The 12,683-nt window shown below is 43.3% G+C and overlaps 2 protein-coding genes and 1 long non-coding RNA gene across 5 annotated transcripts in view; 1 reads left to right on the forward strand and 2 right to left on the reverse strand.

Annotated features, from left to right (window-relative positions):
• Window positions 1–12,683, reverse strand: part of LOC138945639 (uncharacterized) — a 137,122-nt gene that overhangs the window by 121,530 nt on the left and 2,909 nt on the right. The window lies entirely within an intron of this gene.
• The window catches only part of LOC138945633 (uncharacterized), a 152,020-nt gene that overhangs the window by 73,572 nt on the left and 65,765 nt on the right, over window positions 1–12,683 (reverse strand). Inside the window, exon 1 of one of the 3 annotated variants that reach the window (XM_070317105.1) lies at window positions 159–483. The exons of 1 other annotated variant lie outside the window; for it this stretch is intronic. The gene's annotated coding sequence lies outside the window, so the exon portion shown is untranslated. Of the gene's footprint in view, window positions 1–158; window positions 484–12,683 lie in introns of those variants that run through there. One more of the 3 variants, XM_070317107.1, reaches the window with a different exon arrangement.
• LOC138945638 (uncharacterized) overlaps window positions 628–12,683 on the forward strand; it is a 120,170-nt gene continuing 108,114 nt past the window's right edge. Inside the window, exon 1 of the mRNA XM_070317113.1 lies at window positions 628–1,139. Within this exon, the coding sequence (XP_070173214.1) occupies window positions 771–1,139 (369 nt within the window). The 5' untranslated portion in view covers window positions 628–770. The remainder of the gene's footprint in view (window positions 1,140–12,683) is intronic.

The raw sequence follows: 12,683 nt of genomic DNA on the forward strand, positions 1-12,683 counted from the left end.
AATTATGTTTTGAGCTTATATCTCTCTATTTGTATAGTTAATCATCAGACGAGGGCAATACGCTTTTGTGAAATCAGTATACCATCAAGCAATTGCCAATTTCAAAAACAGCAACTTACCTGTATTCAGTGCATAAATGTGATAAAAAAAACGCTCACCTGTATTTGCAAAAATAGCTTTCCGGGCAGGAACATACTCGAAGCAGATCTTGTCCTGTTTAGTTTCCAAGTACTGTACAATTCTGTTTAAGCCACGCTTATTCCAAATGTCGCCAAGCGACTGCACACGCAGCGGCTACCACACGTTAGCATGAGCAAAAAATGAATTCTGTTCACGAGCACAACCACAGTTTTTCTCCTCGACAAAGCTCGAAAAAATATCCGTCTCTAACCCAGGGCTCGGTTTAGTCTTCCACCTCTACAGATTAACAGTTTCTGGCTCAACAGAAGTGGCATAATTGACCCGCAGCGACTGTCCGACACAGGTGACACCACGGAGGGGTGCGCGCGAGCTGGTAGAACAGCCACTATTATGCACCCTGAGTTTGTCGTCTGCCAAGCCCCTCTGTGATACGAGTGCAGATCTTCAGATTTTCGGGACATACACTGCGAGTAATTCACTGGGCTGCGTAACTTACAAGTGAGGAAACAGTCTATCGTCTGCGCACAGGCATGACACGAATTTTCACCTTTGGGGACAACTTTGAAAAGTTTTGAATTCGGACGCAGCTAGTTTTCAGTTGCGAAGCGGCAACGCACGCGACCCTGGGAATGACGATTTGTCGTACGCGTGCGAGTGGAACGATGTTCTCGAGGTGGACCATGCTTCTGTTTGTTGTCGTACTACTTCGTTTATGTCAATGCCAAGCTCTCGAAAGTGAGGTATGTACGCCAAAAGAAGCACCAAACATCTGGAGTAAACACAGCGGAACATTCACTGTTCGAGAAAACAGCAACGCTGAAATTCCTTCTGAGTCGGACATGACAAGTTTCGATGCCAGAATTGGAGAGTTTACCGAGGGCACTAGCTCTTGGAACCTCTGGCACCATTCCTGGGAGACTGTGTCACACACGACTTTGGACTTACTGCCTGAAGACCTAACTCATGGGATTACTTTTGACATCGTTCAACATTACAAGGTAAGTAAACCACGCTGTTCCGTTACTTTTCAAGTTGACATGCGCACAAGTAATTAACAACTGTCTGTGCACTCCACTCATCTCCTCCCTAAAATATCCCCCAGTAACATGCGTCTTCATATTTTTGTTTATTTATTTATTTGTTTATTTATTTGGGGGTGGTGGGGGGGGGGGGGGGGGGGTTGCATGGGGCGGCTATGGTTAACAGACTGTTAAGACTAACAAGTTTGTTTCGGATATATGTCAGTTCCTTGTGCAGTATTGTCAGTTGCACCCTGGCTCTAGTACAGGATGTTGCATTTAAAAAAAAAAGGTTGGTTGAAAGTGTCATAGCGGGAATTTTTTTTTCATGGCAAACTTATTTCACTGCCGTGCAGTGCGCAAGCATCGGTTTTCTGCATTCACGATTTTGAATTCTTAAAGCTGTGGTCTATTTATGACTTTCCGGGGCTACGAGGTTGAAAAATAGGGATACAATCATGTACAGAATTCTGTACAGCAAACGCTACCCGAAACCCCACCTATACGGCGTGTATGACCTTGAGAGCTTCAGTCAACGCTTGAATTTTGCAGGGATAACATCCGGTTTGCTCTCTCAAGACTGATCATATTTTATCTTCAAGAGAGATCAAGGGGAAAAAATAACGCCCCGGCGAAGATTCGAACTCTCGACCTCGAGACCTCGAGACTTCGTGTCTCATGTCCTAACCACTAGGCTACTGCGCCAATTGAGAAAAAGAAGGAAAAACATTGATATGAATCCATGTTATGTTATTCTTCAAGCAGCATGATTTATATCTCTATCCGCCCATTGTTCAGAAGTGAATACATGTATAACTATTTCTTTGATGTCTGGTTTCAACTGCACAGAGCTTTGGAGAGATTCAATTACTGTTCTTGTCATTTTCTTGCATGTTGTAAATAGAGATATCGCAGCTATTCGCATGGCGCGAATTTCGTGTAGCATGACGGTGTAAAAATGTACTGCGATTCCGTAAAACATGTTTGCAAATAAAGGCAAATTTTAATGTCAATATTTACGTTTTTGCAACGCATGAATGGTAATTCAAGCGTAGAATGATATAAAATTATCAATTTTTTATCTTTGACAACACTGGTGAAGTGGCCTAGCGGTGAAGACATCGGCCCCGACATTTCGAGGCCCCGAGGCCTTGAGTTCGAATCCCTGCCAAGTCGTTTATTTTTTCTGCTCGATCCTTCTTGACAAATATGCTCAGCTCTGCGAGAGCAAACCGGATGTTACCACTGCAAAATTCAAGCGTTGACTGAAGCTATCAAGGTCATACACGCCGTATATGTGGGGTTTCGTGTAGTGTTTGCTGTACAGAAATCTGTACATGATTGTGTTCCAATTTTTCAACCTCGTAGCCCCGGAAAGTCATAAATAGACCACAGCTTTAACGAGCACATTTTAAAATTGTACAGTTTACTGCTACGACTGACGGGCGCAGTGGCGTGGTGGTAAGACGTCGGCCTCCTGGAAGAAGAATGCTACGACTGTACAATTTGTGTGGGACAGATTTAAAACGGTAGTGGTGGTGGTTACAAAGGAGTAGCCTACAGTGTAAGGTGTGTGTGTGTGTGTGTGTGTGTGGGGGGGGGTAGGGGAGGACAACAACCACGAGTTTGCACAGAGCTTTTTGCACTCGTTCACTGGCAGCCGCTTTCGATCAACCGCAGAATGTATCTCCTTTATCAGACGACACTGAGCAAACAAACTAAGCGCATGAAAAAGACAAACTCAAATAGGTGAGACTGAAATTCAAACCACGCTACAGAAGTAGAAACGAGGGTTACCGAGGGCTTGGGTTTTCAGTGTCGCTATTTTCACCCGGTGGTATCTAGGAGAGAGTCAAGTGAAAGAGTTGGGAGGAGGCGGGCTCATCTTTCCACAGCCCAAACCCACTGTCACGTCGGTCAGTGGGCGGTGTCGCGTCTATCTTGTAACAAATCAGAGAAACCTTGTTGAGTCGTGCGACGCTGCTACTAACACGGCAGCCCCTTTCAGTGCTCAGAAGAAAAGTACGCTGGAGTGATCGTACGAGGAGGGTGTACCTTACATGACGCTGCGATTATACCTGTGGTGAATGGGTCAAAAACCCACGGTAGCGTTTGCATACAGTACGTGTTTACACTGGTAAGGCCTAAAAATAAAATAGGTGTGGTTACGGTAACCCGACCTTCCCTATTTTTAGGGGCCGACCCTATAACTTTTTATTACATTTGTAAAAAAAAATACACAAGAAAACGAGTGCAGAAAACGCAATGAAAGCGAAAGCGCCCGAGTCGCACACTTATTTCCCTGTCAAGTAGGTTTAATTTGTACACATTAGAAAAAAAGTTGAAAAAAAGAAGTGATTGCCTACCTTCCTACCCTATTTTTTTTGGCTATGTTACCGTAACCACACCTATTTTTTTTTTTTGGCCTAGTACACAAATCAGCAACATGATCATCATGGAAGGACACTTTTCAGTTTTGAGTTGCGTCGGAACATGAGCAATGTACCCCCCCCCCCCCCCCCCCCCCCCCGCCGCCGCCTTTTGTTTGTGTTCTGCCACGTTATTTGAAAGCACTATCACACCGGGTGTTATGTTTTTCGTTGTAAGGTAAACAATTATATATATACGTATGCACCCGCGCACGCACTGTCCTTCTTTCTATCTCTTTTTTCTATCATGGTGAACCATCTGGTTTTACCTATGAAATGACCTCCGCACAAGCGTGAATTTGAAATAGAATATACTAATATATATATATAATTATATACTACCCTGGAAGACATACCATACATTTCAAAATCAAACTCTGATTTCATGTTTAGATTGATTCTGGCACAGAAAATAAGGCAAAGTGAAGTCCAATCATGGAGTGAGTTTAGTTACCCAGCTTTGTGCATTGACAGTATACGCTTACCCATTAGCCGGTTATTGGGATTTCAAGCTCGGTGTTAAACTCGCTGGATTGTTGCCACTTCACGGCGTTTCCTTTTTGTCCAGTAACCAGTTTGCCCAAATGCTTCCGCTCTGTGCTTGTTTATTTGGTTCAGTGCAGTGTGCTACCTTCCCAGTAGCTGCATGGTCTAAAGGTATCATATCCACTCGTGTAAGCAATCATTTGCACCGCTACAAATCAGGTGCATATTTACATGTGATAACTGATAAGGACTTCCCTTCACTTAGCCATGTACCAAAAATCTATACCCTGACTGGTTTCTGAGCAGAATACATTTTGTTGATAAATTAATTTCTTGAATGACACCAGTGTCTCCCTGTGGGATTGATAAATCCACTCTGAACATGAAGCAGCCAGGCTGTGTGTGTTTGTATACAGTATACACATGTTCAAATGGAAGGATACGTTGACCCAATTTGAAAGCATGAACAGATCTCTGGTGAATATGATCGCTAACACAAAACGACTGCATCTTCAACGATTTGACAAAATTAATAATTATCCTATTATTTAAAACGGAATGTTTTCGTACCTCAGGCAGGTACACGCGAATACTGAGTTTTACCTAAGTACCTGTAATTGGGCAAATGAAGTCTAGCAGAGACTCGTGCAAATACTAATCTGTGCCTTTCGCAAACAGCACATCACTTCAATTTCTCATTTACTGGGCGTTTATCAGGGCGGTTCGGGTTGTCACTGGGAATCGGGACCCAGGGTGGCACGAGGTTTGACTTAACTTGGCATTACTTGAGCTCAGGCAAGTCAGAGGCAAAACCCGCTTGTCACCTGGTCAAACTTTGGTTTACCCCATTAAAGGCTCAGAACTTCTCGGATAAGCAATCATTTGCAACCTCAAGAGATCTGCCTAGGACTGAGGTGCACGAAGCGAAACTGGGTGCCACCCAAATGGGTGATACGCAGCCGCGGGGTCGGATTGGTTGAATTGAGATATTTGTGAGTCTTCAGTGCAGGTCTGAAAGTGGCAAGTATTTTACTCGCCATGGCGAGTAGAAACATGTAAATGGCGAGTAGAAATGTAAATCAACTCGCCAAATGCGAGTGCAGTTGCCGAAACAAATAGTTGGTTTGGCGAGTAAAATTTGCTCTCTGGCTAGTAAATTATGAGAAGTAGCCTACTAGCCAAAGGCCAGTGCCCCATTTTGTGGACTTTGAGCGCTGCAGTGGCACCCAGATTCGGTTCGTGCACCTCAGTCTAGGCTTTCGCTTGTGATAAGAGCGTCCTTCAACTTTGACCGGCACGGTTGGCCTAGTGGTAAGGCGTCCGCCCCGTGATCGGGAGGTCGTGGGTTCGAACCCCGGCCGGGTCATACCTAAGACTTTAAAATTGGCAATCTAGTGGCTGCTCCGCCTGGCGTCTGGCATTATGGGGTGCTAGGACTGGTTGGTCCGGTGTCAGAATAATGTGACTGGGTGAGACATGAAGCCTGTGCTGCGACTTCTGTCTTGTGTGTGGCGCACGTTATATGTCAAAGCAGCACCGCCCTGATATGGCCCTTCGTGGTCGGCTGGGCGTTAAGCAAGCAAACAAACAAACAAACAAACAATCCTTCAACTTTGACAAATACTAAGTATCAAGGCTGCTTTTTGTGCAGAGTCTTGAGCCGATTTCACATGTCCACAGGTTCACATTGTTGTCATTTACAACATTAATTTAGCAAAATATTTTCACTCTGCAAAGAAACCAGCCCCGGTGTATATTTTGGTATGCGTCAAAGGGAAATGATCTTCTTATCTATTGTAAAAGCCAGGACAGATTTTTGGCGGTGAATATGATCGTATACGCGGGAAGTATTGAGCCTTTAAAGGTCCTTGTCTACATTTTTTTTTACCGAAATCGCCATTTGACCATTAAAATGCAGTGTCTATTATCTACAAATATCCACAATACACCCCCTTTCGATCAGGAAAGACGAAGCCAGTGTAGCCGTTTGAAAATTCATTGTAGTATTCCAGCGTAGTACTCATAGTAGGATATCCTTATTTGGAAAATGCCAAGCGCAAAACTCCTCTCAAATCCCGTGCATTTCGTGCGTTTAAAAAAAGCGTGGACAGCGCTCCAGTGTCAAACTGTTGCTGCACTTGCTTGGGCGTGGCTATAAGCATAGTGACATGAATTTGATTGGTCAGTATTTTTAGGCAAAGCACATGTTCTCAGCAAACAGAAAACAAAATATTGGAAGCGTGAGTCACGCTACCCAAAAATAAAATCTTTTTTTACATATATTTTTGTTTCTATAACTTTTTTCCCCATGGTTCATTCATCATCTGACATAACTTTTTAGCGAAATCTAACCATAAGATTATTGAAAAAAAGCAAAAATGTGGACGACCACCTTTAAGTTTAACCCATTAAGTTCGCCTCGACAAGGCTTTTCTTGGCCTTTTACGCGTAGTGTATGGAGTACTTTCTGTATGTAGAGTTTCAGAAAGGAGGGGGCTTAATGTCAGATTTATTCAGCGAGGGGGTTAATGTGAGCTTGGCGTTTGTCACAAAGACAGTGGGGAGGCCTGTTCCTGTCTTAGGCCAAAAAAAAAATAGGTGTGGTTACGGTAACATAGCCAAAAAAAAATAGGGTAGGTAGGTAGGCAATCACTTTTTTTTTTTTACTTTTTTTTCTAATGTGTACAAATTAAACCTACTTGACAGGGAAATAAGTGTGCGACACGGGCGCTTCCGCTTTCATTGCGTTTTTTACACTCGTTTTTTTTTTGTTTTTTGTTTTTTTTGTTGACAAATGTAATAAAAAGTTATAGGATCGGCCCCTAAAAATAGGGTAGGTCGGGTTACCGTAACCACACCTATTTTTTTTTTAGGCCTTAGCACAGAATGTGTCCCGATTACCAGCATAAGCTTTGGTCCCAGGATCAGGGTTGGAGAATTGTTATGTGTGTGGAATATCAGAGCTTTACCTTCCTGTACTCCTTTATAGGGCTTTCACCTGAAGAAAAATGGACAGGTGTTATATATCCAACGTATTCGGTTTTAATTTGACACCATTACCCGGATAAGCTTTGTTTCCAGAATAAGGGTTGAAGATGTTTTCTGTCTGGATATTTATAACTTTGATTACCTTCCTGTACTCTCCTGGCTTTCTCACCAAGAAAAACGGACTACTTGCATACCAAGCTTATTCACTTTTAATTTCTGCTGACTACGTGTTGGTCGTGGTTGAATTGTTCCTGTCCAAACCAAATAGGACTTTTTTCTGTAAGAGGCACAAACTAGTGCTCGTAAACTGGTGTGTGTTTTTCTTCTCTTTTTTGTGTGCGAGTGAATTATGACTCCATTGCCCCGTTTCCACTGACCCAGTTTTACTGAAAGCTAGGGTCGAGTAACAGAGCAAGACAAAAAGCCGAGTAGCTTAATTCACATAAGGAATGAAAATCAAGGCCACACTCGAACTTCCTCTTCTTCTGCGATATCAGGAATTAACTTAAACTTCAGGTTTAAGTAAAGATTCACATACCATGCAATGTCGAGAAAAGAGCCTTTTGCAGAAGTATTACTAAGTATTCTTTTCGCGGAAACTTCCTCGCAATTGTTTTTCGCGGAAACGTATTACGGTTCTCTGAAACCATTGTTCTTCCTTCTATGGATAGCATGGTTTCTGCGTTAGGGAAGACAGCGGTCGCTCTAGGTGTTTTGTAAACTAGTATTATGGTTACATTAGAAGACTAGCTCACACAGACGGACGCAGACAGACACACAGACAGACAGACACAGACAGACAGACAGGCAGACAGACAGACAGACAGACAGACAGACACACACACACACACACACACACACACACACACACACACACACACACACACACACACACACACAGCCATCATGTCATGGTAACCAGTCAAACAGGGACCTACTAACATTGCAGTAACACTTTGATAATGAAGTATGAAAAGGTGTCAAATGCAATCAAAGGTGACTACATGTATTTTCGTCTATTTTACCCCCAGCAGTTTCAAATGTTAGCCAATATTTACAATATATATTCAAGCGATAAGACACTGGCTAACGCGATCACAGGGAACATTCAGTTTGTGCATGCGCAAGGTTGCACAAAAACTCTTCACAGGTCCACGGTGCGGTTGCCATCAAGTGAATTTATTCGCTGATCGAGAGGCGGTCGAGGGTTGTGTGTAAAGTTGACAGTAGTCTTATCAAAAGTCTGTGATTGCTTTGACGACACATTAACACGCAGGTGTAGAGTGAAGTTCACCTGTTTGCAGCTTGCTCACCTTGTTCTGGTGTGTGCACCGTTGTTCTGTATGCAGTAGTACCCCGAGACCTCCCGAACAGGTGTGAATGTGTGTCTTTTTGTGTGTGGCAAATCAGCAGTTTAGGAGTGCTGAATGAACTTTGATGTTCACCAATGATGTCGAGGGACTGCGGTGGGGTGGGGCGGGGTGGTAATGGTGTGTGTGTGTGTGTGTGTGTGTGTGTGTGTTTGTGTGTGTGTGTGTGTGTGTGTGTGTGTGTGTGTGTGTGTGTGTGTGTGTACGGGCGGGACACAGAGAGACAAAGAGAGAGAGAGTGTGTGTGTGTGTGTGTTAGTGTGCATGGGTGCGTGCGTTAGTGTGTATGTGCGTGTGTACGGCAGAGAGAGAGAGAGAGAGAGAGAGAGAGAGAGAGAGAGAGAGAGAGAGAGAGAGAGAGAGAGAGAGAGAGAGAGAGAGAGAGAGAGAGAGAGAGAGAGAGAGAGAGAGAGAGAGAGACATACAGAGCACGTGCTTGTCAGTATTTCTGGTTCATATCCACATCTGTCGTACTTTATTCCTCAATGAATGTAAGTGATATTCACCCAAGCACTTAATTCCTCAAGATTTCAGTCACAAAAGGGATCATCACAATCAACAAACACACCCACTTTAAACACAACCGTAGTGTGTTTGCAGAGGCGTACAATATCTCTCTCATAACTTCTGTCCACGTCCTCGAACATGACATGATAGGCCACCAGTCCACAAAGCATCTTCCATATCTACGGAGTTTGTTCAACCTCCCAGGGAGTCGATTCCATTTAGGCTTTTTTAAAGGCACCGTCTTTCTTGTGCAAATAGTTCTGCTTACCGACTCAGATCTGCCAATAAGGCTTACAGGACTGGTGGGATGATGAGACCATGTCTTCACTTGGACACAGTTCAAAACTCAACAGCCTGGGTACTTTTTTTGTAGAGTGGGAATTGTGGTTTTTTTATGAAACAGAAAGCAGTCAGGTTGTTGATTTTTTGGTATATATATATATATATGTGTCCAATTTGCGTTATGGCCTTTTCCTATCAGTGTAAAAGCCTGATGTTTGGTATATATCCATCTGGTGTTATGGCCTTTTCCCATCAGTGTAAAAGCCTGATGTATGGTATATATCCATCTGGTGTTATGGCCTTTTCCTATCAGTGTAAAAACCTGATGTTTGGTATATATCCCATTGGCGTTATGGCCTTTTTCTATCAGTGTAAAAGCCTGATGTTTGATATATATATATGTCCAATTTGCGTTATGGCCTTTTTCTATCAGTGTAAAAGCCTGATGTTTGATATATATCCCATTGTCGTTATGGCCTTTTCCTATCAGTGTAAAAGCCTGATGTTTGGTATATATCTGGTGTTATGGCCTTTTCCTATCAGTGTAAAAGCCTGATGTATGGTATATATCCATCTGCTGTTATGGCCTTTTCCTATCAGTGTAAAAGCCTGATGTTTGGTATATATCCATCTGGTGTATGGCCTTTTTCTATCAATGTAAAAGCCTGATGTTTGGTATATGTCCCATTGGTGTTATGGCCTTTTCCTATCAGTGTAAAAGCCTGATGTTTGGTATATATCCATCTGGTGTATGGCCTTTTCCTATCAGTGTAAAAGCCTGATGTATGGTATATATCCATCTGGTGTTATGGCCTTTTCCTATCAATGTAAAAGCCTGATGTTTGGTATATGTCCCATTGGTGTTATGGCCTTTTCCTATCAGTGTAAAAGCCTGATGTTTGGTATATGTCCCATTGGTGTTATGGCCTTTTCCTATCAGTGTAAAAGCCTGATGTTTGGTATATATCCATCTGGTGTATGGCCTTTTCCTATCAGTGTAAAAGCCTGATGTTTGGTATATATCCATCTGGTGTATGGCCTTTTTCTATCAATGTAAAAGCCTGATGTTTGGTATATATCCATCTGGTGTATGGCCTTTTCCTATCAGTGTAAAAGCCTGATGTTTGGTATATATCCATCTGGTGTATGGCCTTTTCCTATCAGTGTAAAAGCCTGATGTTTGGTATATGTCCCATTGGCGTTATGGCCTTTTCCTATCAGTGTAAAAGCCTGTTGTTTGGTATATGTCCCATTGGTGTTATGGCCTTTTTCTATCAGTGTAAAAGCCTGATGTTTGGTATATGTCCCATTGGTGTTATGGCCTTTTTCTATCAGTGTAAAATCCTGATGTTTGGTATATGTCCCATTGGTGTTATGGCCTTTTCCTATCAGTGTAAAAGCTTGGCCATAAGTGATATGATGATTCGAATCGAAAATGACTGCGTCTTTAAGGTGCCTCTGTCAGCAGACTGTGTGCACTTAGCACCGGCACAGGGATTAAACACTGAAAGGATCACAATGGGATAAAGAGCGACGTGCTTGAGGGAATGGTTTTAAACCTCTCAAGGGTAGAGATGTACTTGTGATTATGATACTCACAAGGAGCGCCGTCAGTATCTTTTTACCTTGAGATCGTGCGCTTTGTTAGACTCTAACACGGACGTATATTATATACTTGCGTATCTTATTACAGGAAATGAATTGTTAGGCAAGCAGCATTTGGATGCATGCACGCCATGCAAGAAGGCTTTAGACTTATTATACATAAATTTATGAATTCAAACATGAAGTTCCGTTGACGGATCTGTGTGTCACGGTTTATGGACGTGTTAGTACAGAGACAAGAGACGAGTTGCCCAGAGCGGTTCGCCACGGGTCGCTCGCAGTGCGAATGACAAAAAAGCCGTTTCTTAGGGCAGTGCAGGAAAGCGCTCGCGAAGCACTCGGCGAGCGGCTTTGGTATATGCTCGCCCACCGCCCGCCGCGTTATCCAAGATGGCGGCGGTGTTTACACTGCGATGCCGTGTAGCGTGTTTCGATCTTCTCGGCGTGGTTTTCGACGTGACCCGAGGGATCCACCGCTTTTCAAGGTTCAGGTACTACCCCAGCTAAATTTCCCATCATAACTACATTCTCTCTGACGATTTCACTGACCGAATCGTCTACTAGTTTAAGAAGTACAACTTTTTTCATATCTCGCAGCAATCGTGCTTTCTTCGTCGCCATCGTGAAGCGATTTGCCTCGTTGTGAGCCCGTTGCATAGACCAATCCAGAGCGACTTTTCTCTGAGCGGGTTATTGTGATTCTGAGCAACGCATGGCAGGTCGGGGGGGGGGGGGGGTGGTTATGGTTTTGGCGCGAACATTTATTGGGAGCAGTTGAAAGAATAACATCGGATGTTGCCCGCCCGTAATGGTGCTCTTTTTTATTTTAGCCAAAAATACGGGTACGGGCGAAATATCTCGACTGCTCATGCTATTAAGCTAAAAAAAATTATGGGGAGGGGGTAGGCGGGGGAGGGGGGGGAGGGGGGGAGGCGGGGGGTGCAAATACTTTCAAGCTTTAATGTGAACGTTTACTAAGTCGGTGACTTCTTCACTCACTTTCTGAACATACAGAGGTGCGTCTAAGTGTTGAGACTTTTGTCTTACCTGTGACTGGTGAGATATGAGAGGTGATGATGGTCGCGACAGGTGGAACATGCGTTGTAACCCCTCCGTGACACTGTCCTCTCGTCTATCTCCCCGTGTCTGAGTCCTCACGAGTTGCCTCTACATACAGCGTTATGTCTATAATAGTGTACACACATTATGTCTGTATTGTACATGTATGCATTGTGTGTTAACTGAGCAGTGTGTATATTACTATCAACACCACTTTTGTCTATATTATTTGTGTGTGTGTGTATGTGTGTGTGTGCGTGTGTGTGTGTGTGTGTGTTTGTGTGTGTGTGTGTGTGGTTGTGTGTGTGTGTATGTGTGTGTGTGTGACAGTGTGTGTGTGTGTGTGTGTGTGTGTGTGTGTGTGTGTGTGTGTGTGTGTGTGTTGCTGTGTACATTGCTCTGTCCACGTGTTTCTTGCACATGCATATATATATGTCTATTTTGACATAATACATTATATACTGTTTCACGAAAGAAACTTTCTATCCTTTATCCCTCCACTGATCTCTCAAGCTTTCATGTGGAATAAGAGCACTCTTTCACTGGGACACAAATCATACGTTAATAGCATGACAGCATTCATGTGCAGAATGGAGATGTTTTGCTTAATTATTTTCACAGATTGATACTGGTGTCATTTACGTGATTAATTTTACAACTAATTAATTTTCATTTTGCACAGGACGTTGCCTGTCTGTTTAATCTTGGTAGGCTTATGTGTGTCAGCGGAAAGATGCTCATGCCACACGTAAAAGCCTTGACAGATGTGTGCTGGTTTGCAATATTGGCGATTTGCT

This window comes from Littorina saxatilis, linkage group LG13, assembly GCF_037325665.1.
Source record: "Littorina saxatilis isolate snail1 linkage group LG13, US_GU_Lsax_2.0, whole genome shotgun sequence".
NCBI lineage: Eukaryota > Metazoa > Mollusca > Gastropoda > Littorinimorpha > Littorinidae > Littorina > Littorina saxatilis.